This window comes from Poromitra crassiceps (genome assembly GCF_964638095.1).
Source record: "Poromitra crassiceps genome assembly, chromosome: 21".
Lineage (NCBI taxonomy): Eukaryota > Metazoa > Chordata > Actinopteri > Beryciformes > Melamphaidae > Poromitra > Poromitra crassiceps.
In genome coordinates, this window is record NC_139638.1 from 24,809,698 (window position 1) to 24,837,197 (window position 27,500).

The 27,500-nt window shown below is 46.3% G+C and overlaps 1 protein-coding gene across 1 annotated transcript in view; it reads right to left on the reverse strand.

Annotated features, from left to right (window-relative positions):
* Positions 1-2,666: 2,666 nt before the first annotated feature.
* rgs3a (regulator of G protein signaling 3a) overlaps positions 2,667-27,500 on the reverse strand; it is a gene marked incomplete at its 5' end in the record, with an annotated part of 288,237 nt that continues 263,403 nt past the window's right edge. Inside the window, 4 exons of the mRNA XM_083657811.1 lie at positions 2,667-2,941; positions 4,465-4,631; positions 6,138-6,199; positions 9,052-9,138. Coding sequence (XP_083513937.1) covers positions 2,741-2,941; positions 4,465-4,631; positions 6,138-6,199; positions 9,052-9,138 — 517 coding nt within the window. The 3' untranslated portion in view covers positions 2,667-2,740. The remainder of the gene's footprint in view (positions 2,942-4,464; positions 4,632-6,137; positions 6,200-9,051; positions 9,139-27,500) is intronic.

The following is a 27,500-nucleotide window of genomic DNA, read 5'->3' on the forward strand; positions in this document are numbered from 1 at the left end:
TTGCTAGTGCTCGGTGCATAGCCTTAAAGGGGGACTTACCCCCCAGATATGTGACAAAACGGCATGCTGTTTGATTAAAAAAAATTAACTAAAGAAAAGAAGCAGAAGAGCAGCTCCTCTTGTCTCACTATATACTCTTTGGCTGTGTTAAGACAAAAACAATTACCAAAAATGATACAATTTGTACAATGTTAACAGATTGGTCTAAAATGTGGAGATGTTGACCAGAATCCTTTACACACAAAAGCCATATTGGTTAGAAGCTGAGAAAAAGTGTTTTGGGGGTTTAGTTACACTTTAATGTACGGAAGGACACATTAGAAAAACACAATGTAAGAAGGAAACTGCAAGGAGACGTATTCTCTTATTTCACCAGTTTGGTTGTTTTATTCATCATCAGCAATGACACCAATGTATTCTACTTGTTTCACTTGCTATCATAGGAGATGCCTTTTTGAATTGTAAACAGTGAAAATGATCAAATGCATTTCATAAAACTCCTTACAAGCAGTGTATGACCAGGGGGGGAGGGGCAGACTGTAGCTGCCCCTGCCAGGGGGGGAGGGGCAGACTGTAGCTGCCCCTGCCAGGGGGGGAGGGGCAGACTGTAGCTGCCCCTGCGCACCTTTTTCTTCTTCTTCTTCTTCTTTTATAACAATACATGTCATCTTATAGCTTTGAGTCTCTCATATTTACATACATACAGCCAGGTCCTGCATTTCTCCCCTGCAGGGACCTATTGTTTTTTTTCTCCATGTCTTTTTCCACACACGTTTTCTTAAAACAATTATATTTACAACCATAACGCCCCAGCTGCCTGCTGCCGGGTTATACACACACATGCACACACACACAGTTAGAATGACTTGCTTAAAATTCATGAAACTACTCATAGTTCTTTTAAGTTTAAGTTGTAAGTCAACCTTATAGCTCTACGTTGTTTTGTTTTTTTCTCTTCTCTTAACAAATAAAGTTAATACGGAGCTCAAAGCCGTTCGTCTTCCACCGTAAAAATTGAAACCTATCCAAATAAATGAAAGGAAGAAAAAGAAAATATTGCACTTAAAAAAGTTCCGTCGGGAACTGTTGGGTGGTTAAGAGGGGAGTGAGGGCTTTTCAGCTGAGTGCTTTGGAGGGAGGTGAGGGGTGGGGTGGGGTAAAAGCATCCAGCAAGTTAATCTAAATAAATAGGCAAACCTTTGTACAACGTGAAGCGTTATTGTCTCTATTATACGTCTATATGAAATGAGCAATCTCTCAAGTATTGCTCAGTATACCTATGGAGTGCAGGTTTGAACCCTAACGCATATATAAAAAAAAACATTTCATGTGTAGAAAACAAAAAAAGGTTTGAGAAGATAAAACCAAGCCGGGGGAACCTTCATAGTCGAGTGCCTCAGTGTCCTGAGAATGCGTCCTTGTTTCAGTCCAGAGTGGAGCTACGATGTGAAAGCAAATGCTGTGTTTGGGCCATAGGGACATTTTCAAGCCTTTCTTCTGTTTCCTCCTCCTTTGTTGTAAACGGTCTTTGGAGACGGGGCAGAAAAAAAGTCCTTTTTTCCCATTTTTCTGACATCTTTTAATAGGAGAGGGGACACATGTCTGTGCGTCCTCACCGCAGCGGTCCATTCATTATTTAGACATTTTTGTCTCGTCCGCCCATCTCTCTGTCTCCGTCTTTGTCTCCCTTTAACCCTCGTGGCACCTCTCCATAGTCTTTGGATGAATGGAGCGAGGTGGAGCCCTTTGGAAACAGGCCATGAGCGGATGCAGTGTGTAACACAGGTGCGCGCGCGCATGTGTGTGTATGCGTGTGTGTGTGTGTGTGTGTGCGCGCGCATGTGTGTGCGTGTGTGTGTGCTTCTTCTAAAGGACAGCATGTGGCACACGGCCAACATGCTACTTTTGATCCAGTCATTCAGACATCAAATACTGAACTATGTTGCCGTTCCCCTTCAAACAGTTGGGAGACGGGTGAGGGGGGAGACGGGTGAGGGGGGAGACGGGTGAGGGGGGAGACGGGTGAGGAGGGAGACGGGTGAGGGGGGAGACGGGTGAGGGGGGGGAACACTGATGAAGAACAGAGACTTAAGAAGGATCTTTGCGTCGTACCAACAACAGCTTTGAGCTGGTTTCAAAGAGGACGTGGAGGAAAAAGGAGGGCAGCAAAAGCGGGAGTTCTACGAGGGGGGAGGGGAGGGGAAAAAGGAGAAAAAAAAAGTGATAAAACAGTACCGGACTGTCTTCACGTCTCCATCAGCACCGCCTCCTTTTCTCCAGTACATCTGGACAAGAACTTAAATACGTGTAAAAAAGAAAATGCAATTTTTTCTGACAACAGACTGCAACCAAAAAAATGACAGTGATCAGACAAGCGTCCAGCTCCTGCTCCGGCGCTCCATCGCGGACTTTAGCATTATTTTGTCTTCTATCCATCCGTCCGTCCGTCCGTCGTCCACCTGCGTCTCGTGTAAACAACACTCCTTTGCAGTGCCATAGCCGTGCCGCCTCCTCTCGCACCACAACAACAACAACTTCTACTACTAATCATAGTGGACAGGATGGCAGAAATGGATCCCCCCCCCCCCGCCCCGCCCCAAAAAAAAAGGCAAGCAAAGACGTCAGCCCCACCCCACCCGTGCTTCTTCAAGTGTCTGCCCCTTCTTCTCTGTCTCTTTCATCGTCATCATTGTCATCTCTCTCTGTGTGACCTTCTCCTTGTGTCTCCTCTCCGGTCTCTTTACGACGAGGACGAGGTGGAAGTGGAGCTGGCTTTCTTTTGGTTCACTAAGTCCATGTAGAGTTCTGAGCGCAGGAAGCGTGGGTACGAGTCCTTCTCCATCAGCCCGAATATCCTCCTCTGTGCAAGGTCGAAGCAGGAGCGGGTCACATTCTGCAGGTTGTCCTTAGTGTGGTCCCTGGTGTACGAATCCAGGTTCACCTGAGAGGGGGAGGAGAGAAAACACGGAGGCGAGGGGGGGGGGGGGGGGGGGGGGGGGGGGGGGGGACAAGGTCAGACTCGGCATCGCCCATTCAAAGACTGCAAGAGGACGGGAGGGAAAACGCAGGTCAGGGCGTGACTTCATTTGCTCTTTAGCTCATTCATTCCACCTCCATCACAGCTTGTCAGTTTGGACTTCACAGTCTTCACAGTCTGTGCTGTCACATGGACTGTGCTGCTACATTCACCTTCATCACAGAACCCATTCTGTGCTGCCACATTCACCTCCATCACAGAACCCGATCTGTGCTGTCACATTCCCCTCCATCACCCATTCTGACTGTGCGGCTGCCACATTCAACTCCATCACAGAACCCATTCTGTCCTAGCCTGGGTAAACCCATCCCCCACGTGACCTGCTCTCAGACCTGTTCTCAGTCACTAGTGACTGGGAACTGAGAGAGCAGGTCACGTGGTGGCTGGGTTTACCTAGGCTAATTCTGTCCTGCCACATTCACCTCCATCACAGAACCCATTCTGTGCTGCCACATTCACCTCCATCACAGAACCCATTCTGTCCTGCCACATTCACCTCCATCACAGAACCCATTCTGACTGTGCTGTCACATTCCCCTCCATCACCCATTCTGACTGTGCTGCTGCCACATTCACCTCCATCACAGAACCCATTCTGTCCTGCCACATTCACCTCCATCACAGAACCCATTCTGTCCTGCCACATTCCCCTCCATCGCAGAACCCATTCTGACTGTGCTGCCACATTCACCTCCATCACAGAACCCATTCTGACTGTGCTGCTGCTGCCACGTTCACCTCCATCACAGAACCCATTCTGACTGTGCTGCCACATTCACCTCCATCACAGATCCCATTCTGACTGTGCTGCTGCTGCCACGTTCACCTCCATCACAGAACCCATTCTGACTGTGCTGCTGCTGCCACGTTCACCTCCATCACAGAACCCATTCTGACTGTGCTGCCACATTCACCTCCATCACAGAACCCATTCTGACTGTGCTGCTGCTGCCACGTTCACCTCCATCACAGAACCCATTCTGACTGTGCTGCCACATTCACCTCCATCACAGATCCCATTCTGACTGTGCTGCTGCTGCCACGTTCACCTCCATCACAGATAGCCCATTCTGACTGTGCCTCCACATCTATCCCCTCACATCACCAGCCAGAAAGACTGCATTTCTTACTTAACTGCACAAGGATATGGGTTAGCATTATTTTAAGGTAAGTATTTTTTTCCTGATGAGAAAGCAGGAGGGTAAGTGCTTGTCAAGGTAATCAATAACTGATTGCTACAGAGAATATATTAGACTAATTTATGTCTTTGTGTGTGTGTGTGTGTGGGTGTGTGTGTGTGTGTGTGTGTGTGTGTGTGTGTGTGTGTGTGTGTGTGTGTGTGTGTGTGTGTGTGTGTCCCCACAGGTTTCCCTCTGATGCCATTTCATCTCTGTGTCCATCTCGAGTTGGTTGCAACCCTCGCTTACCTCTTTACAAGACTGGATGGCGATGTATTCTGCAAATATCTTCTTGGCTTTGGAGGCCATCTTGGATTGCGACTTAATCTTCTTGTACTCCTCGCACGCCAGCCAGAATTCCAGATTCTCCTCGCTGAACTCTGTGCGCAGGAAAGCTCGGAACGCCGCCAGGCCATCTGAGCGGAGAGGAGGAAGAGGAGGAGGAGGAGGAGGAGAGAGTGAGCGGGTTGAGTTGACCTGCACCATGGCAACAACACCACAGCTAAAGAGTTTTAGCACCCAAAAATAGCTCGGTGACAAAGACTTTTGAGTCATGCGGTTGGAAAAACGCGCAGACCTCCAACACTGAAGCGCGTCTTCACCACCTCGACCGCAGCACATCCTCTGAGTGACATAACCACCTCTGAGTGACATCACCACCTCTGAGTGACATCACCACCTCTGACCTCAATCTTTCCGATATACTCCCTCAAGCGTGACTCCTGTGCGCCCGAAGAGTGTGTGCGAACAGAAAGAGGTGGCTCTCTCTCCGGGGGCGCGGGGACGCCTCGTCGACCTCATTCTGCCTCATAGGGCTATTTAAGTTTAGGCCTGTAGTTAACGACTTGAGGAAGAAGGCATCGAGAGAGGGAAGAATCGGAGGAAGCCGCGGCGGCCCACCCTCGGCCTCTCGCCCCGCACCTTTTCCGTTCCCATGAAACACCCACCCCGCGCGCGCCGATAAGGATTGCCGCCGCCGCCGCGAGCGGCCCGCGTCTGTTAGCTCATACCACACAGAGCGAGAGAGAGAGAGAGAGGGGAAGACGGGGAGGAGGAGAGCGCGTACGCTGAGAACACGAGAACAGAGGGACGAGGGGAGGACGACAAAGCCTGAGATAAGGGTACATATGGCATCGTTAATCTTTCCTCGTTAGCTGGGGAGCGGAGATAACGCCCGCTGGTATACGCTAGTAGGCCGGATCGCTACTTTGAATTGGACGTGGACAGTTTGTCCAGCACACCACGAGAATCTAAAGTATGCAAAACAAATATAGCAACAACGCTGTTGGAATCTCTCTCTCTCCCTCTCTCTCTCTCTCACCCTCTCCCTCTCTCTCCCTCTTTCATTCTCTGTAAAGCATGCGCTCTATCCATTGGGATTAGATAGGCTTGCAGCACACTGACAATTGACTGCAGTAAAATGCTTACGCGCGCCTATGTAGTTAATGCAGTACTTAAAGGAACCCTCCGCCGATTTTCAGTCCGTTCGAAATCAGTGGTATGTCAGAAAACTGTCAACGGTTTTGCAGCCGTTCATTTAGTTTAGCCAGTTATTGAGAGTTGATTTGAGTTCAGTTGTGGACCAGTGATGTGATTTGTGCATGAATGACATCCACCACTTAACTCAAATCAACTCTCAATAACTGTCACACTAAATTAATATTTAATATACTACTGATTTTGTAATGATACAAACAAAGCCGGTTGAAAATCGGAAAAAGGAGTGTACCTTTAAGTCAGTACTAGTATATTCACCCAGTGCAGAACTCTCTCAAGTCTCCCAAGGATGGTGTGTGTGTGTGTGTGTGTGTGTGTGTGTGTGTGTGTGTGTGTGTGTGTGTGTGTGTGTGTGTGTGTGTGCGTGCGTGCGTGCGTGCGTGCGTGTGTGTGTGTGTTTTATAAAAAAAATAAAAGTAACTTACATTTGTGTACCAACAGCTTGTCGAGCGAGTCCCCCCATTTCAGCGCCTCCTCCGGGGTGGGCCTGCAGATGAAAGCGGAGCGGTTCTTTAATAAGCCCATTTCAGCCAGATTCCTCATTGTGTGACCCATCCGAAGAACTTTCTCTACTCTGGACCGGAACCGGACCCGCTGAGTGTGGACCCACAGCAGTATAGATATTCCTCTGTGTGCTCTCTCTCTCTCTCTCTCTCTCTATTCTTCTGTCTTCAGTGCTCTTCCCCCCCTCCTCTCACTCTCTGGTGCCTCGTGGCAGAGGCATGAGTCTATCTAGCTTTGACTAGTGGTGGTGGGGGGTTAGGGCTTTTATATGCCCGCTCACTGCAGACTGGGAGGCAGGGAGGGGCGGGGGTTTAGCCAGCCAATGGGGACGTGTTGCCAGGTTTTATGGACCTCCTCCCACCGGGCTTTCGGTCCGCCCCCTGCTTCCTTTGGCTCCCTCCCTCTCCCCCTCCCCTCCCCTCCCCTCTCCCTTTGCTTTACTGTGCTATGTCGGCACGCCACATGCTTCTCACTCCAAAGCCACATCTGGGTCCCTCATTGACACAGCCCTGAGCGATGCACATTCTAGGCTAGGATTCGCTCCGTTTGCACAGTTTCTGTGTGATGGGTTCTATTTTTAGCAGACAGCGTTTGTGACAAATCAACATACTTTGCACATTGCATGTGGTCTCTCAACGTATACATAACAATGACGCCCCTATGCTAACGCCCCCGAGTGGAGAGGACAGCTCTAAGTGCATCTGTTCACACCTGTTCACACCTGGCATTAGAATTGGTCTCCATGGATGATGATCAGATCTCACTTCCCCACTCTATATGCAAATACCCACATACTTATTATTAATGGCTTTGTGCAGAAATACAGTGCATGGCTGCTTTGGCTTTGGGCAATTATTACACAACGTGAATTATTCTAGAAACGTCATACAGTAGCAATTATTATAGAGATGACTGTTACTTATTCTAGAAACATATATAGGTGTTATAAAAAAACGAGTGAATGATCATAGAATTGTTACGGTGCAGTTACTAGAGGAATGACTGAACGCAACAGTGTGTGCTTCTCTGTCCACCAGCACACGTTGCTATTTGTCACTTTGATCATATTCTGTTCTCTAGGCAGAAATACATTGATTTAATAATAATAACAAGAACAATAATCATAATCATAATCATAATCATAATCATAATAATCATAATAATAATGACGTAAAACTGTAATAACCTTTATGTCTTCTGGCGATGTTCTCACTAGTAGGCTATAAATCATCACCGAGTACACTGCTGTTATCTACTGTCAAACAAGTAGCTTTCATTTATTTCCGGGTCTGATCGTCTTCATGGTGAACTGTGATCACAGAAGAAGCTTGGATTCATATTTAATGTCTGGTCTAAAAGAGAAACACTCGTCACAACACATTGGCACAGTGCTTTCAGGTCTCAGACGTAGCGTGGTTTCAAAGTAATGCACACATTCTTCTCAGGTTGTGAGTGTGTGGGTCCATCCTGAAAGCGTATAGAGGCTTCGACCAGCTGCTGCAGGCTGCCTGAATGCCATGTCAAACTTTTTCGCATTTATTCCATTAATTGGAAATGTATCCATGCGAAAGGAAAATAATAATACGCCTAATTTGTGAACCAGTCTGCAGAATAGCATAATAACATGTTATGTTGGCCTAACTGCAATGTGCAAAAAATAGTTTCTCACTATTTTTTTTAATAAGAAGTTCCATTCAAGTAAATCTATTGATTTATCCTGATCTAGATACATTCTTTCACATTTTATTCTAGGCTACAGTCTATTACAAAAGTCTCCCAGAGCTATTGATTACGGTTTAATTTGAGCTCAGAGAATTAATCAGCGTTAGTAGAGAGTTCCATAATTTTGTCTCACGACAACTGAGCCAGCGATTCCGCTTAGGTAGAGGACGTCAGTTGAGGAGGCGGTCCTTCAGACACGTGATAATCGGTTCGCATGCGGCCCAGACCACCTCCGAATGTGGTCTGAGCGATCGGATCTCAAGACGCATTGAAGGTGCGTTCACACCTGTACTTACTTGAGATCGGATCGACAAAGACGGATGTTAATTCCAGGGACCAGGTGTGAACAGGGCCTAAGGCAAATGAATCACTTCTCTCTCTCTGTCTCTTCTCTTTAGAATAGGTACTGTAAGTTGTATTCGTATGTATGAGCTCAGCTGCCGTCTGAAACGACAATACACCTCCTGCTGGCCTTTTCAGACCTCAGACTTCCTCTCAGAACGCATTTTTCAGAGAAGATGCTTTGGCTTTAGTGAACTGCAAGGTGCATTGTGATGATATGAGGAAAAGCCTAATATAACACCATTACATTTCACAGTATTGATGCTTTCAAGTGGCTTTATAGAAGACATTTACTGTGTTACCGTTTATGTTATGGATATTTAATTAAGTGTCGATGCTCAGCTTACATACACACTCTGTTCAGTCTGTTAGATTGTACCGCCAAAATGCAGGCACGGAAATTAGTAATGTATTTTTGATACCACATAAGTACTAAACAGACCATTAGCGGCTGGCTAGCTAGCAGGCTACATCAAATATATCACCATCCAGCCAAGAGGGGGGAAGTCGATCATAAATCATTACAAACCCATGCATGCATACAATCAATTCACTATTCATTTTCAAGCTGACTCATGTTTCATTCATAGCACACGTCACAAGCACTCTCCCCTCGCTACTGACTGCCCTCGTGTCTGCCTTCCTACGCCAGGTCATCACCGCTCGTAGTGAGAGCCAGGAAATGGTCTCACTCTACAGAGGCTGCCCATCCATCCATCCACCCACCCACCCACCCACACACACACAGTCTGGCAGGGAGCGGACACTTACTTGTGGCTTAACTTGCTGGCTGGGTTACTTCCGGGGGATTCGTTCCTCCGCCGCAGGAAAGCCAGCCGATTCTTCATGTCTTTGGCCCTGAGGAAGGGAAAGATGGAGAGAACAAGAGGGAGATAGAGAGAGGGGGAGAGAGAAAGAGGGGGAGAGGGAGAGAGAGAAGGTTGGATGGAGAGAGAAGAAGAAGAGAAAGATTGAGTCATGAATCCAGAAGAAACAGAAGAGGAGGTGAGGGTAAAGGTGAGGCGGGACAAGATGAGATGAAAGATAGATAGAAGAGGTAGAAAGGAAAGAAAAGAAAGAATAGAAAGAGAGATGGGGAGAAAGAGACAAAAGTGTGCTGAGTCCCCAGTCCAAAATCCACTCAAAACAATCCAAGGCATGGGGAAACACCACTCAAGTTCTCCAGCGCTGCAAATCCAAATCCATGCGAAAACAAAACCCACAAAATGCAAGGAAAAGGTGAAGAAGAATACATCTCAACGGGTTTTGTACATTTTAGTCTTCGGCAAGTTACGTCGGTATGGCGAAGTCAAACGCTTTCCAAAAGGCTGAGAAGCTCCAAATCCACGTCGTGTGTCACACAACGTCTCCTATCCGACTAACGTGGCTCGTCGTCGGTGTGTGTGTCGTCGATGTGTCCCTGACAGGTGCCGAGACGAGACTAGGGACTGAGTGACTGTGGCAGAGAAGAGAGGAGGAGAGACTCAATCAGTGCTCCTCCTGTCATCATCATCACGCCATCCTCCGTGTGCCTAGGGGTTGCTGAGAGGGAGCTGACCTGCAGGGGCCAAGGCAACCGGGCACAGTGACCTTGTCCCTCTCCTCTCCTCTCTGCACCAGCGCCCCAAAACCTTCCCAGCCACCTGACTCACCCACTGCACCCATCTACCAACCTGCCACCCCCCCCCCCCCCCCCCCACCCCACCACCACCCTATCCCAAATCCCGGGAGAGGTGATGCACCAACCAACCCCCCCTCAGGCTCCCCCACACAGTTCTCCGATAGGATTCTGCGCGTGCGTTCCCGTAGTCCCGCGGTACGTGTCCTGGCTTTTCCCGACCCCGGAGCCCGCGTGCTGCCTCGGTGGGACGTGACCGCGCTCAACACCCATTTCCTCGAGTTCCTGCTTTTTGATTTCCACCGGGGATCGGCTGGCCCTGCTATTATAACGCGGCGTTAGTGCTGGCCTAATCACTGCGAAGGCTGTCCCACTGCCGCCCCCCAGAGGCCCCCCCCCAGGAGAGCACGTATTACAGGGGCCCAAATTAAGAAACAGGGGCTTCCAATTATAGACGCTTATCATACAAACAGGCGCACGCTAGGGGCTGGGAGGTGCGCACGGATGCAGATTTAGTACGTACGCGTTGAATATGCATGGGGTGAATGAACACGCCCGCGCGCGCACGCACTCCAAAGAAGCACCCCCTCGGCACCTGTGCCAGCTCAGGCCCACTTCACCGCCGCTTTCATCCAGTGCCAGTCTCACAGGTGTTGAAAGAGCCCCCGTTTCCGCCCGTGTGTGTGTGTGTGTGTGTTGTGTTGTGTGTGTGTGTGTGTGTGTGTGTGTGTGTTGTGTGTGTGTGTGTGTGTGTTGTGTTGTGTTGTGTTGTGTGTGTGTGTGTGTGTGTGTGTGTGTTGTGATGTTGTGTGTGTGTGTGTGTGTGTGTGTTGTGTTGTGTTGTGTATGTTGTGAGTGTGTGTGTGTGTGTGTGTGTGTGTGTGTGTGTGTTGTGTGTGTGTGTGTGTGTGTGTGTGTTGTGTTGTGTTGTGTATGTTGTGTGTGTGTGTGTGTGTGTGTTGTGTTGTGTGTGTGTGTGTGTGTGTGTGTGTGTGTTGTGTCGTGTATGTTGTGTGTGTGTGTGTGTGTGTGTGTGTATGTGTGTGTGTGTGTGTGTGTGTGTGTGTGTGTGTGTGTGTGTGTGAGAGAGAGATTTCATATGGATATGTAAATATGTGTGGCAGCCTGCAGAAAGCCTTCACAAGTCGCTGCTGCACGTTGTTGTTGGTAATGAGCCAAAGACGGTTGAGTGTTGATGGTATTTTGAGATTTGGAGTGATTTGGTTACTTTCATCTCCGTAAAGCACATCGTGGTAAAGCACATCGTGGTAAAGCACATCGTGGTAAAGCCACATCGTGGTAAAGCACATCGTAGTGAATAATTATTTTCATAAAACCAAGGGGGAATGTATTTATGAGTATGGTTTTGGTGCAATGCCACTGTAGAAAATACAACGGTGTGGAATGTTTAAAGCCATTTTTTTTACGTTTTGCTTTTAGACACAGATACTCATAACCTTTGATCTGAGAGAGATATCTCACTCATTCAAAAAGTGATATACTGTATAGGGGAGAGTTTCTAATTTACGGAAATGCCAAAAAATGAAAATAAAAAAATGAAAATTCCCACCGTGTGAAGGGTCTTTGAAGGCCACCACACATGATGGTCACATTCAGGTGGCAGCCGAACTGAATGCCACAGTCAGCTGTCGACGGGTGAGTTTTTCCAGCCAGCAAAGGCATTGCCGAAGTACGATACACATATGATGCAACAAGGGATGCTATTTAACAACTACACGCGCCACTGTTGTTAGCTGCGACGCAGGCTGAATAGCCCCTTTCTATGGGGATGTGTGTGTGTGTGTGTGTGTGTGTGTGTGTGTGTGTGTGTGTGTGTGTGTGTGTGTGTGTGTGGCTTTGTAGGTGTTTAGATTTGGGCCTGTTTGGGTCGAGAGGTCGCGCCTCTCTAGAGCCCCACGGCCATATACAGAACCACAAGGGGCCTCTTTAAAAGCATGTGTGTGTGTGTGTGTGTGTGTGTGTGTGTGTGTGTGTATGTGTGTGTGTGTGTGCGCGTGTGTGTGTGTGTGTGTGTATGTGTGTGTGTGTGTGTGTGTGTGTGTGTGTGTGTGTATGTGTGTGTGTGTGTGTGTGCGTGTATGTGTGTGTGTGTGTGTGTGTGTGTGTATGTGTGTGTGTGTGTGTGTGTGTGTGCGCGTGTGTGTGTGTGTGTGTGTGTGTGTGTGTGTGTGTGTGTGAGTGTGTGTGTGTGTGTGTGTGTGTGTGTGTGTGTGTGTGTGTGTGTGTGTGTGTGTGTGTGTGTGTGTGTGTGTGTGTGTGTGTGTGTGTGTGTGTGTGTGTGTGTGTGTGTGTGTGAAATTGGGTGGGTTGCCAAAGGAGTGATTTCCACTGCAGTAAAAAAAAAAGAAGAGAAGAAGAAGAAAAAGAAAACCCTGGCTTAGCAAAGCAGAAGAAGAAAATCCTGGCTTTACTGGTGTGTAGAAAGTATCAACATGACTAATTAGGTCTGAACGAGCATGACTCTGAGTCTGCTGGAGATGAATGGATGTTCTCGATTGGCTGGCTGGTGATGTTAGCTGCCATCTTTATGGTCCCCATGTCTTTGACGGTCTTTGCAGAGGGGTCAAGTCTTTCATTTTCGGAACAATCTCCGTTTTGAAGTCTGGGAATAGATGCTCTGATATTGTAATGCAGATTCTTTCATGTATTCACTGTCCCGACGGACAAAACTAGCATTGGGTTGCCTACCAAGAAAAAAAAAAGTTTTGGAATGCATAACTATGGTAATCATAAGGCATATTTGGCAGTTTTTGTGTGTCTGTGAAAGATCTATGAGAAAGTTACATCTCTCTCTCTCTCTCCGCCTTTTCTAATCTCGTCTTTCTTTTATATTCCCTCAGGCAAGAGATGTTGAAATTCTACTGTTCTATTCTATTCTATTCTATTCTATTCTATTCTATTCTATTCTATTCTATTCTATTCTGTTCTATTCTGTTCTATACTAGAGAGAGAGAGAGAGATGGAGAGAGAGGAGAGATCTTCATTCTTCCCGACCGTCATTCCTCAGCTCCAGCTGCACGCCATGCCACCGCATTTCTCCGGGAGAGATCAAGAAATCGATTGTGAAACCCGGGAAAAAGCCTGTGAAATGTCAACCAGCGCCTTAATGAATTCCGTCCTCTTCCCGATCAAATTTCGCCTAAAAACACGAAGCCATTTTTTCACGAGGCGCCATCGGGGGTGGGGGGGTGGGGGGGGGGGAGAGATGACGCATTCGCCGATTGTAAATAAGGTCACGTGTGCTGTATGAAACGGGCTGAAACCAGATGAGAAGAAGCGCCCAAACAAAAGTCAGGTTTTCTCTGTCATGGAAACGGCAGCATCCGCCAGCTCCACAGCAATATTCCTGTCAACAGCTCACACTTGTCGGCCTGCGAGACATTATTACCCAAATAAAAAAGCCCCCTTTAGCAATTAAACAAATCAATTAAACATCAGAGGCAGGCTTTATTACATGCTCTATTTTTAGATTGCACTCGGGGCAATTTGGCTTTGAGCGTGTGCACGCGGCCTCTCCCTTTTCAGAGCATGTGAGGAAGTGAAGGACTAGTTTTTTTTATGGAGCCTGGAAAGTATTTTATGGGCCAAATGTAATAAAACAATTTATTATTTGCGTCTGCTTCAATGCAGGCTCAAGAGCCAAGCTCACGCGGGGAGGGGTTGTGACAATGATGTCAGGACTAGTCTATTACGGAGGAGGAGGGGGGGGGGGGGGGGGGGGGGGGTCATGTCTCTGTCCTGCCACCCTGTGGGCGAAACCGGATACTGCAAACACAAATATTTAATATTCGTGCCTCCAGTAGCATAGTTTTTGCTTGTGAGGCCTAGTTGGTGAGGTCATCTTTACAGTCAACATATATGTATATGTATATGTATATGTATATGTATATGTATATATATATATATATATATATATATATATATATATATATATATATATATACATATATATATATATATATATATATATATATAAAAGAAGTGATAGTCTGTGTGTAGCTTCCTCAAACCACTAGACATGGAGAAAAGCAGATTTGCAGGATTTCTCTCTCTTCTTCTAAAGGTGCGTTCACACCGACCTATTAAAGTTTTTCGCTGGCGTCGAGTTTACATACAAAGTCAATGCAAACGAGCGATTGAGCGTATATTCGCCTGGGAGAAAAATCGCTGGACGTCCGAGCGGCAGAGACAGAGCGATAGGGAGAAAATACGCTCGTCGCTCGAGATGAAATATCCCAACTCGAGCGAAAATACGCTGCCATCAGTCGCTCGCTGTTCAACACTGATTGGCTGCCGTGTGAGAGCGAGTCAAGGATCACACTTGCTTAGAACAAACCGCTGGTTTATTGTGTGGCAACAAACCGCATTGACAGGCTGACAGCTGACATGAAGTGAAGTCTGTCCTACCGGTATGGAGCTCGCATTAGGAGCACGCTGATAGGCTTTAGCTTGTAAACAATGACGGTGGCTCGTAGTGGACAAATATCATGACATTGCGTAACGTTATATCCCCCACATGTCTGTCAATTCATGTGCCTGTTGATGAGCGATTTAAACAGAGCGACAGAGCGATTCCAAAGGGTTGAATCAAGCGACAGAGCGAAAAATAAATATCTCGGTGTGAACACAGCTTAAGCCTGCGTATGTGACTTGTGGATGAGATGAAGAGGTTATTCGCAAACCCAACTGCAATGGCCGTTGACACAACTGCACAACTCAATTATGATGAGGTAATAATTGGGGGGCAAAAGCGAGCATATGGGAGAGCGAAACACGCCGTCTCCCTCAATATAGACAAGGACACATTCCTCTGGGCTCTACTAAAGACTGCTCTGTCTCACCAGGCTTCCAGGTTCATCTCAAAACCTTTCCATATGACACACACACACTGCCACTTGTGTAGCAAGTGAGCTGAACACCAGAAGTTAGCAACATAAGCTAAAGCTACCCAACTGAACCAAACGACCTAAACAACCACCTCAAATAAAGGCACAGCACCAGCATTTAGTAAACCTTCCTAAAGTGCAGCCTGGGTGAAACCTACAATATATATATTTTTATTATATTATTATTTCAGACCCCCCCCCCCCCCCCCCATTTTCTCCCGAATTGTACTTGGCCAATTTCCCCCTGCTGCCCCAGTCGCTGCTCCACCCCCTCTGCCGATCTGGGGAGAGCCGTAGACTAGCACCATGCCTCCTCCAACACATGCACAGTTGCCAGCTGCTTCTTTTCACCGCCAGGAGGTAGCACATGGGAGGATCATGCTATTCCCACCAGTTCCTGTTCCTCCCCGAACAGGCGCCCCCGACCGACCAGAGGAGGCGCTAGTGCAGCGACCACGACACATACCCCTAATCCGGCTTCCCACCCGCAGATACAGCCAAACGTACCTGTATGGATGCCCGACCAAGCCGGAGCTAACACGGGGGTGTGAACCTGCGACCCTCGTGTTTGGTAGACAGGGAATCTACCGCTACACTACCCGGACGCCCTACAATCAGATTTAAAACAGGAAGAAAGGTACTGTGAGATACAGCCACAGATGGTAAGGGGGTAAACTCTTAATACCGATAAAACTCATCACGTTTGAGACAAAGGAGGGTAAAAAAAAACACCTCATGGAAAGTACAGACGTATACATGTACATTACCATACTATACTAAGATGGAAAGTAACAAGTACTCAGGTCGTATTGTACTTTAGAAGATTTTAGAGTAATACTACTTTATAACTGTGCGGTACTTTCGGAAATATCCAAGTACTTTGCACCTCTGCTCATTATGTCGGTTACTAATGGCATCTTCTGCGCTGTGGTATATCTCAATCACAGAACATCTCAGTTTGACATTTCAGCCACATCTTCCAGTTCCTCTCGACCGTCTCTCTGCTGTTGAGTACCACACCAAGACCTTTAGTGATCTGTCACACTCCATCTGACCTACACACACCGACCTCAGGCTCTGCACTGAAGAGCTGATCTGCTGAAGGAGCAGCAACACATGCTCTGTGGAGGATGACCTCTGCACTGAAGAAGAGCTGATCTGCTGAAGGAGCAGCAACACATGCTCTGTGGAGGATGACCTCTGCACTGAAGAAGAGCTGATCTGCTGAAGGAGCAGCAACACATGCTCTGTGGAAGATGACCTCTGCACTGAAGAAGAGCTGATCTGCTGAAGGAGCAGCAACACATGCTCTGTGGAGGATGATCAGATTAGGATGCTCTTTGATCTAATATTCATGTCACCCTGACATGTCTGCTCCACTACCCCATCAACACACTATTTACAGTATGTCCATGTACATAGGACGGGACATGTACACATAACCCTGTGTGTGCGTGTGTGTGTGTGTGTGTGCGTGCGTGTGCGTGTGTGCGTGTGCGTGTGTGTGTGTGTGTGTGTGCGTGCGTGTGTGTGTGTGTGTGTGTGTGTGTGTGCGTGTGTGTGTGCGTGCGTGTGCGTGTGCGTGTGTGTGTGTGTGTGTGTGCGTGTGTGTGTGTGTGTGTGAGACTGCCTGCAACCAAATTGCCAGAATAAAATGTCTCAAAATGATATAAGATCTCAATGCAAATTTGAAACAAAACGTTGGTTATTGTTGCCTTTCCGACTTTAAGTACAAATAAAAACGACTTTGATTATGTTTAGACAAGTAAAACAACTTGATTGTGTTTAGCTTAGGCAACAAAGCAACTTGGTTAGGTTTAGGCAACTAAAGCAACTTGGTTAAGGTTAGGGTTATGGTTTAGGGTTAGGGTTAGGGTTAGGGTTTAGGTTCAAAGTGATAGTAAAAACACGACGTGCCTTGCTCAGGAGTCAAACATGGACTCTTTTGCTTGTAAAGACGGGGACGCTACAGGTCCAGCAATCCCACCTCTTCACCCTTAGGTGCCAGCGACGTACGTCAACATGAGACAGCCATTAGACTCTATGGAGTGTATAACATTAATATCCACGTATCTCGAAACGTGACGCGCAACGTGTTTCGCTTTCCGAAATGGTCATATTCGACATTTCCGTAGATTCCAGACACGTCCGATGCCGACATCTGATTCGGGGGAGCGGGGCCCGGAGACAGACGGCTCGATCTACTCAATATCTCTCGATCTACGTGAAGGAGTGAGAGGTCTTTTTTAACGCCGCAATTATCTGCAGGTTCTCCACGTTCTTATTCCCACTCTGCTTGGCTCACATTAGACACACTAATAGCACCCTGCCGGCTATTCCTGGTGCTGGGAAAGTAGGCCGCGCTCCCAGGGAAAGGCTCCAGGAACGCATAAGAGAGCGACAGACACACTGCAGAGGAAGATGTACCGGACACGGACACGGACACGGACACGCGCAGAAGCAAAAAATAATCCATCGTTCCACTTTTCCTGTCTGCCTCTTGTGGCTCCGTCGTGCCATGACAGGAGGGTAGGGAGGCTTCACCCTCCTTATAGAACCTGTCGTCTGTCTGAGAGACAGGGGGTGCAGAGGGGAGGAGGGGGGAGAGGAGGGGGGGAGGGAGGGAGGGGGGGGAGAGGGAGGGAGGGGAGGAGGGGGTGCAGGAGAGGAGGGGGGGGAGAGGGGGGGAGGGAGGGAGAGGAGGGGGGAGAGGGAGGGAGGGGGGGGAGAGGGGGGGAGGGAGGGAGGGGGGACGCAACAGCCCCGAGGTGAGCAACCTTCAGGCATGTTTTCATTCTCTGCACCACACTCGCTATTGACAGAAGGCCGTGTGCCTGTGAAGAGTATACAGGACACGGTACACAAATAACCCTGTGTGTGTGTGTGTGTGTGTGTGTGTGTGTCTGTGTGTGTGTGTGTGTGTGTGTGTGTGCGAGTGTGTCTGTGTGTGTGTGTGTGTGTGTGTGTGTGTGTGTGTGTGTGTGCGAGTGTGTTTGTCTGTGTGTGTGTGTGTGTGTGTGTGTGTGTGTGTGTGTAAAGGGTCAAAGGGCTGGGACAGTGTGTCTGCATTGCAACGCACTAAATAACATCGGAACTATTTGGGCTCTTCCCAAAAAAAAAAGATAACGATAACGATTTATCCGAAAACAGAGGAAGCAAAAAAAACAACAACAGAAAAGCAGCGAGGGAAAGGCCTTTGGAGAAAAACTGAAAAAAATACCTCGCAGTCACTGTATTATTCCTAGAAGAACAATGACAAAGGGAATTGTCCTCAATTGTGTGCATATATATATATATATATATATATATATATATATATATTTAAGCAATATATCACGAGAGCAAGTGTGTTGTGGTGAATATATCCCCCTGATCAGTTGTTATCCCATGAGGCCGCAGGCCGAGTGGGATAACAACTGAGCAGGGGGATATATTCCACAACACACGCTGCTCGAGTGCTATATTGCTTTTATAAAAGGGTTCCAAGTATAATAATATAATAATAATAACACTATAAGTCCGACTGGCATGGTATTCTGAGAGTCAGTTGAAACACTACTGTAAGGCGGGACCTCTAGCAAGAAGATAGACGTGCGGGTGATTTGATTGGATCGTTCTGGAGACTGAAGTCGACATTGGCCAATCCTGGCGCTTGCCTGGACTTTTTACAAAGCCCGACACCAGAGCCATATGCCCACACCAAGTAACGTTACGTCTTATTTAGAAATGCGGGGTTAAGAGTGAGGGCGCGCGAGAGAGGGGTTAAGACATTAGCCCGCGTCTATTCTTGTACAAAACATCATTTTCTGCGAAGTATTAGTAAAGTTATAAGCGAAGATCGATTCACAAGGATCTGAAAAGCTGTCTCCGCCATTTTGTTTTTGAGACATGCGTCCGACTAGTGACCCTCCATACAGCAGATCAGGAGAAAGCTGTTTGGCTCGAGTGCAGCGCTGCCTTTTAGTAAGAGAGTTGCCATGGCAACCAATAACCCATGGCCATGGGTTATTGAACTCGGTTACTGGAATTATACAATGGCTGTGAACCAATCAGATTGCTTGATTTGAGAGAGCCATTTTATAAATATATATATATATATAAAATACCATCACATTCACGGTCTCTCACTCAATCAAGACCGCCCCCCCCCCCCCCCCCCCCCAAAAAAAAAGGTCTCTATTTCTGAACAAACTCACCTTCCTTGGCAGCCACAAAGAGCACATGATACGAGCGATGCTATTGGTGGAATCCAGGCTGAGTATATAATAAGAAAGAGGGGCAGCCTCCAGTTAGAAGTTGAAGCTGCACTTCCTCCAAAATAGTTTGGAGCGCCTCCGCCTCACAGGGGACCTCTCCCTCACTGCGACTGGCAAAGTGAGCTCCATCGTGGACGAGGTCAGATGGCCTCCGTGCAGCCTGAGAACACCCCCCCCCCCAAAATCTAAATCGAGATGACCCCCCCCCCACACACACACACACACACACACACACATCTGCAGTGTCACTCTCTTACCTTTCCAGGTACTTGTCGGAGAAATCGACCATAGCGTGAAACATGGATGCCGGCTAGCTGTGTGCCGCGCGCGCGCGTGTGTGTGTGAGTGTGAGTGTGAGTGTGGGTCAGAGCATCAGTGCCCAGGGCCCAGGGGGCTGTTTCCACAATCACATTCCTCTAACCCCGGAGAGCCTCCGCTGGTGGCTTTATATAGCCCTGGGGGTCTGGGAGGAAGGCGGACCCTGGGCTCACCCAATCACCACGCAGTGTTTTTAGAGAGGACGGATTCCATTCTGCTGGGGCCTGGACAGGCTTTCAGTTTTTTATGGGTTAGTAAGTGGAGATGGGGGTTTGTCTTTTAACAACGGAGCGCTATGTGTGCGCTTTCGTGTCCTCTAGGCTCGACTACTAATGCCTTGTTCTCGCTGCCTAAATGGACAAGCAGTGGCACGGCTCCATATTGTGTCTAAATATACCGCAAGTCTACAAAGACTTAACACCCTTCATGAGACCATATGACTGCTTTTAGCTTCTCTACATGAGTCGCTTGTTGTTAGCATTCAAATGTATTTAGCTGATTAGTTTTAAGACTCAATTAGTTCTGGCTGCTGTATCCAACATCCTTCAGCTCCTTATAAGCCGAAGCACAGCCTGATATGCAGGACTCTCCTGGCACTGCCAAGTATATATGCTAAAATATCAAAAGTGACGCTCAAGGATCAAACTATGCTTACTTCGCTCAACTAGAGACTGAGAACTTTCTCTACAACTGCAATGGCAATTCGCAGAACCAATCCAAAGTCTTTAGGGTGGGCCCAATTTGGTGTCAAGTGGGCCAGACAATGAAAATCAATAATCAATAATAACCTATAAATGACAAAACCTAAACAATGTCGTACTGTGCATTACAATCAGGGGTGTAGTGGAGGGTAAACGCAAGTAAACGCAATTTACCCACCCCTTTGAAACAAAGCAGATACGGTAGTTTACTCAGCTATTTTCAGATCAGCTGTATCAATCAATGAGGGCAAACAAGGTGGGTAAACTACTCACCTTGGATAGTTTACCCACCTCTGTATTTATCACTATACCCCTGATTACAATCGATGGCAACTGTGCAATTCTCTATAGTCAAGCAAAGGTCATGAAAAGAGCTGACTATTTAGTGATTAATACAGATAACATGAATAGGCGACTTAATGTTTAACTTGCTCCTGAAACCTGGTACCTCTTAGCCTTCACAAGTGCATCACATTGGATTGAAGGACTTCTCAGTGCAATTTTCACACTTTGCAGAGTCATCCTTTGGGCCGGGTTGGACCCTTTGGGGGGCCGGATCTGACCCCCGGGCCGCATGTTTGACACCCCTGTATTAGAGCATCATTTCCGGTAAGGACAATAATTGAAAATGATCAATAGCTATAAACTCTCTGTGCAGCACATCAGTTTCACTCTCTGTATTGGACAAAGGGTCGTAGGTTTGTTTGCGGCCGTTCAAAGTTCCCAGACGTTTGGTAGACGGGTATCTCCAATTGTCTGGGAGGCGAGACTTCTGATCACTAAGCTATTATTATCACAGCATATTTAGTGGACGTCTGTGCGTGTGCGTGTGTGTGTGTGTGTGTGTGCGTGTGTGTGTATGTGTGTGTGTATGTGCGTGCGTGCGTGCAGTTTCACGACGCTCCCAATTGCATTCCTTACTTTTGACTGTAATTCCTCATCAACTATTTTAATTTATTTTTGTGTACTTTTATTCTCATCATCATCATCATAACAACTATTATCATTATATATTAGATATTACTCTGATTGTCATTATTGTGTTGTTAAGCATTTTCTATTGCGATCTTGCACAAAAGGTGACATACATTGATTGATTGATTAATTGATTGATTTGTGCATGTACCTGTGTTTCCAACACAAACACCTACTTCCACTAGTATGCCTCTGCATAATGTTAATATGGATATGGTGTAAGAGCTTGTGTTTCTGCTCGTGTATCATTCTGCTGTATTAGTTTACATGTGTTTTATTGCTACTCGCTGGATAGTTCTAGCACCGGATGGGGAGGGGAGTGGAGCTATGCAGGGATCATTGCTTGGGGAAAGCAGAAACACCTGGACTGAGTCAGAACAAAGGTGATAATGGAGGGGGAGGGGCCGAGCTGATTTGGGCCACCCCAGGAAAACAGCTGTGCTGCGTGCAGAACGCATGTGGGAAAAGCAGAGGACAGGAAAGACGGGAAGAAAGACAGGAAGTGAGAACATGTGAAAAGGCAGGAAGAAGAAGAGAAGTATAGGGAGAGAGGGATGAGGAGGAGGAAGAGGTGGTGCTTGTCCGGATGAGCCCCATGCTCCTTCTGCATTACCTCATGTTCACTATTCTCAATGGTCCTTCTGTCTTACCTCATGTTCACTATTCTCTATGGTCCTTCTGTCTTACCTCATGTTCACCATTCTCTATGGTCCTTCTGCATTACCTCATGTTCACTATTATCTATACTCCTTCTGCATTACCTCATGTTCACTATTATCTATACTCCTTCTGCATTACCTCATGTTCACTATTCTCTATGGTCCTTCTGCATTACCTCATGTTCACTATTATCTATACTCCTTCTGCATTACCTCATGTTCACTATTCTCTATGCTCCTTCTGCCTTACCTCATGTTCACCATTCTCTATGGTCCTTCTGCATTACCTCATGTTCACTATTATCTATACTCCTTCTGCATTACCTCATGTTCACTATTATCTATACTCCTTCTGCATCACCTCATGTTCACTATTCTCTATGGTCCTTCTGCATTACCTCATGTTCACTATTATCTATACTCCTTCTGCATTACCTCATGTTCACTATTCTCTATGCTCGTTCTGCATTACCTCATGTTCACCATTCTCTATGGTCCTTCTGCATTACCTCATGTTCACTATTATCTATACTCCTTCTGCATTACCTCATGTTCACTATTATCTATACTCCTTCTGCATCACCTCATGTTCACTATTCTCTATGGTCCTTCTGCATTACCTCATGTTCACTATTATCTATACTCCTTCTGCATTACCTCATGTTCACTATTCTCTATGCTCGTTCTGCATTACCTCATGTTCACCATTCTCTATGGTCCTTCTGCATTACCTCATGTTCACTATTATCTATACTCCTTCTGCATTACCTCATGTTCACTATTCTCTATGCTCGTTCTGCATTACCTCATGTTCACCATTCTCTATGGTCCTTCTGCATTACCTCATGTTCACTATTATCTATACTCCTTCTGCATTACCTCATGTTCACTATTATCTATACTCCTTCTGCATCACCTCATGTTCACTATTCTCTATGGTCCTTCTGCATTACCTCATGTTCACTATTATCTATACTCCTTCTGCATTACCTCATGTTCACTATTCTCTATGCTCCTTCTGCATTACCTCATGTTCACTATTCTCTATGCTCCTTCTGCCTTACCTCATGTTCACTATTCTCTATGCTCCTTCTGCATTACCTCATGTTCACTATTCTCTAGTGCTCCTTCTTGAAAGCCAGAAACCAGGCCAGGTGTTGTTGCTTCAGACAGACAGTTCACTTCAGTTGATTTGACAGGTTAAGTGACCATGCTCACTCCCAGCCAAGGCAGCCGAGTTCAACCTGTTCTAGCCAATAATGTCAGAATAGCACAACCATAGCTTCTCACGTTAAACGTATTTAGCGGTTATATGATTACATGGGCTAGGCTTTTATTGAGTTCCCTATCACATGCAATGCTGCTTTCGCAAAGCCAGGAGGACTCACCATAACTGATTTCTGAGTTACAGCATCTATCCTGACTCCTCCACTGAGCGTATCGCAAAGTCAAACGAATCAGTCTTCACATAGGGTCAATGGAATATTCACAATACTGCTTACAGCACATGTCCTAATCTGTTTGTAGGTCCTCTACCCTTGTTTGAGTCAACAATGTGCTGACAGACACAAGATGTTCCTCCAGTGCTCTCCTCACATGTAGGTCAGGGTATCAATCCCAACACTGCCAAACTGTCTCAGCTGCACTCTTTCACCTTGATCACTGTTGCTGATATCCAGCCAAAGGAAGACGGGCAGATGACTGGCCACTGTTTTGGAATGGACAGAGAATACAGATTTGGATGTGAGGGGGCGATATGTGTTACTACGTCCTGCTGCTTCTTTCATACAGTTGTTTCAAGTCTATTATGTCATTTATCAATTCATGTGGGCTTATTCACTGAACTATATTACTTAAATTCAAACAATAGCTATGTTTAATTCCTGCAGATGTCTCAGTAGCCCACTGATAACACTAAAATGTACTAGAAAACCAAGCAATTTTTATTTTACCCACGTATGTGTTTGGGTCATTTTATGTGATCATGAAGAGCATTATGAAGAGGTCGTTATCAGTTTACAGTTGAGGGAAAGACAAGACTTTAGTATGTAGTAGAAATAACCGCCTCGAGGTTCATTTATTTTATTTATTTCTTTTTCATAGGGACAGTGCAACATTAATGAACATTTGCATGTAAATGTGCCGGATTGTAGCCTTAGCTAATTTCCATCCATTGCAGTCAAGTTGCAGTCTACATCCAACATGGCGAATCGCTTTCAACGTGGAAAATGGTGCTACCCCTATCTCTAAAGTTTAGGGATAGGGGTAGGGAGGGTTTAGGGCAGGGGTCTCAGCGGCTCCCCCTGTGTGGCCCGCGATGGAATTGCAAAAAAAAAAAAAAAAAAAAAAAAAAAGATTTACAATGCACCTGAACGCAACATGCAAGATACCCGCTGAATAGGTTTCCAAATGTTCATGTCATTCTGGCCAATACTCCACTTCTGTTATATGTTATATCGTCTGTCCAGAAAAAAAAGTCACTTAAGCAACATCAGCCTTTCAGCCAACACGGTGGCAGAGCGGATTACTGAGCTGTCAAGTGACATTTATGATCAGTTCTAATTCTAGCTGGAGTTCCAAGGGACAGTTGAAAATTAACACTGCCTAATTTAGTAATGTGCATTGTCCCTAAAAAAAAGAAAACAAAGTCCCTCAAATAAACTGTTACCGTACATTGTTAATGTTGAGAATTCGAACGGTTGCATTTTACTATTTTAAAAAAAAAATACATGAAGTGGCCCCCTTGTGACAAGACTGGACACTCAGCGGCCCCCAGGTAATTTGAGTTTGAGACCCCTGGTTTAGGGCCTAAACCATTCACACTCCCCCAGCCACTCCCCCTACTCACCCAGCCAACACCCGACACGAAGAAGCTTAAAAACACATGATAATAAAGAACATGGAAACAGCATGGAAGGGAGAGGAGTGAGACAGAAAAGATCAATGTGATTTACAAAGAGAGGGATCGTATTACAGCCAGGACCAGACAGAAACAATAGAAAACGCACTGATGATGGACGACTGGAACGAGGAAGATGGAAAAGGTCAGAAGGAGGAGGAGGAGGGATCTGGTTGAGAATGAGAAGTAGGTAACGGAGATAGCAGCACTTAGCGTGTCGGCTTACATGGGACTGTGTGCAGACACAGTGCCAGATGTTGACAGATTATAACCACTGCTCGTGTCGCTTTAGCTAAAGTAGCACTTAGCATGACTGATCTCTTTTCACACAGGCAGGAAAAAAGACGGCTCATAGGCAAACTAATACGCAGAGAGGCCTAACCCAGGGACACAGAAATAATAATTCATATGTAGATGAATTAAAGTATGAAATCCATTTCAACGGCAGGAGCATCATAGTAAACTCAACCTTTTCAATAAAGGCATAACAAGCTAAAACTTCCAAATATAACTTCCATATATATGAGATCATACTACAACAGGGGTGCCCAATACGTCGATCGTAGTGTGGTAGATCGCATGGCATTGAGGGGGGGGGGGGATTTTTATTTTTTTATTTTTTTATAATAAAATAAAATATAATGGAAGTACATGCAGTTGTTTATTTTAATTATGGATCATAATACAATGCAATTGTATTGTAAAGTGAGAAAAAATAAATCATGTATTGGGGGAAAAAGTGATGCATCGGTTTAAGATGCATCGATAATCGTAATCGAATTGAATCGTAGCCCTCTGAATCGTAATCGAATCGAATCATGTGGCCAGTGAAGATTCACAGCCCTAATGTCAAGTGGTTGTGGGACAACGAGAAAGTGTTGTGAGGTTAGTTACTGCAGGCTGGAAACGATGTGTGTGCGTTTGCGATGTTGAAACTGGACTGGTAGATCTCGGGAGGCTGGCTACTTGAAAAGTAGATCTTGGGTCAAAAAAGTTTGGGCACCCCTGTACTACAACTTCAACCTGAAATCAATTCAGATGCAAACACGACAGTTAGCTAGTACAGGAAACCCCGCTCCACAACTCATTCAGATTATGATCTGAGTTTGGCTGTAAATCACTCAGATTATTACTGAATCTGAGCTTTGGCCGTAAATCACTCAGATTATCCAAACACTAGTGCATCATTCTCAAACTACTGTATGGGGGGGAATAGCTTGATGTCAGTGAGACATGGCCCATACCAAACACTGCTGGGTATTGGCTTACTTCTGCTATATATATATATATATATATATATATATGATATATATCATGGCTCCAACATCTGGAGTGAATATCTTCATTTCCTGCACGCTTAGTCATAATGGCAGGACTTGGGATTTCAATCTCCAGCAGCAACATATTGCATTTATATTCCACTGGGATACACAGGAACACATTACTGTATCTTGTTGACTGCGTGATTACTGGTTAATTGAATCATTAAGAAAATGATTGATTGAATCGTTGAGAAAATGACTCACTCTGGTATTAGTTTACAGTCTGTGCTGGCCCATGGTAAGACACACATGTTGCGGATATATAAAGTGACCTGATTGGCTGAAAGTGGGTCAAGAGGCCTAGTATAGGAATCACTGGACAATAACAAAAAGGTCCTCATAAATGACAGCAGATTCCTGACTGTTACTAGGCAGGGTTGAGCCAGAGAAAGGAGTCAATGATCGCCTGAAAATGGATTTTAAAGACGCACGAAAACAGGGCATTGAGACGTGTGAGACATCTGACACCCGTCAGCTGAATAAACACAGACTTCTGCACTAAGACAATGACAGGAGGTGTCTGAGTGTCTGTGTGTTTATGGGGGTCGGGGGTCGGGGGGATGGGCTGAAACTTCTCCCTGTCCACCTCCTATATCTGAGGGCCCAGACCGAGGGGGGGGGGGGGGGCAGCTTTCTACTTCCGCATTGATACCGATGCTGGAGTCGCAAAACCTGCAGTTCTCGAATGGCCACTCGAGGCAGGCGGGCAAGAGCGAGTCATATCCCCATTCACCGCCATGTTAAAATGCCCGTCTTTACACCGTAAATAAACATGTTTACATCCTGGTTCGTCCTACTTCTTCTCATCGAGAATATGTCTGATAAAAGTTTACAATGGACCTGGCGTTGAGTTAGTCTTTTGCTCGTGGAAGAAGAAGAGGCAGAGATGTAAAATGAGGAGAACCCGCACTAAACAGGTGATATACAGCCACAGGTTCAAGAGGCTTTTCCCGAAGGTCGCGTCGTCGTGAAAATATCCGTGTACGGGAATGATCAGCTGAGGTGAAGTTGAAAATTGAGAAGAACGTTTTGTGCGCGCCCTCTCTTCCCGCGCACTGCGTTCCTTAACCAGCTGAGCAGCCCCAATCGGAATGTTTCTCTCGCCATAAGATGCAACATGCCGAATCAGCAGGAAAAGCCGCTGACATGGCCGACTAGTGCCGACTGTGCGCGACAGAGCTACATCAACACGAAGAAAACAATGTATGTTGTTGTGTTCAGTGCAGGGTCGATTTTATTCAATCAAAAAATAAAACGGGGACAGAAGCTACAGCGCTGTATTTTAACACGACTAAAAAGGCACCATATACGCAGGGCTATGGAAATAAGACGTGGAATCTTAATCACTTAATCTGTCGGTTTACTAACTAAACGACATAGAGACGTATAGCTCGTGTTAAAAAAAGAAACGGGCAGCCATCAGACCAAAGGGCAGCTAATTGTGAATGGTTTGATTGTCCCCCGGGGCGTGAAATGGACTTTCATCTTGACGAACAGGCGCGTGGCTCAATCAACAGCTGATGAATCAGTGAGGTGTGAGCGAGCACACACACACACACACACAC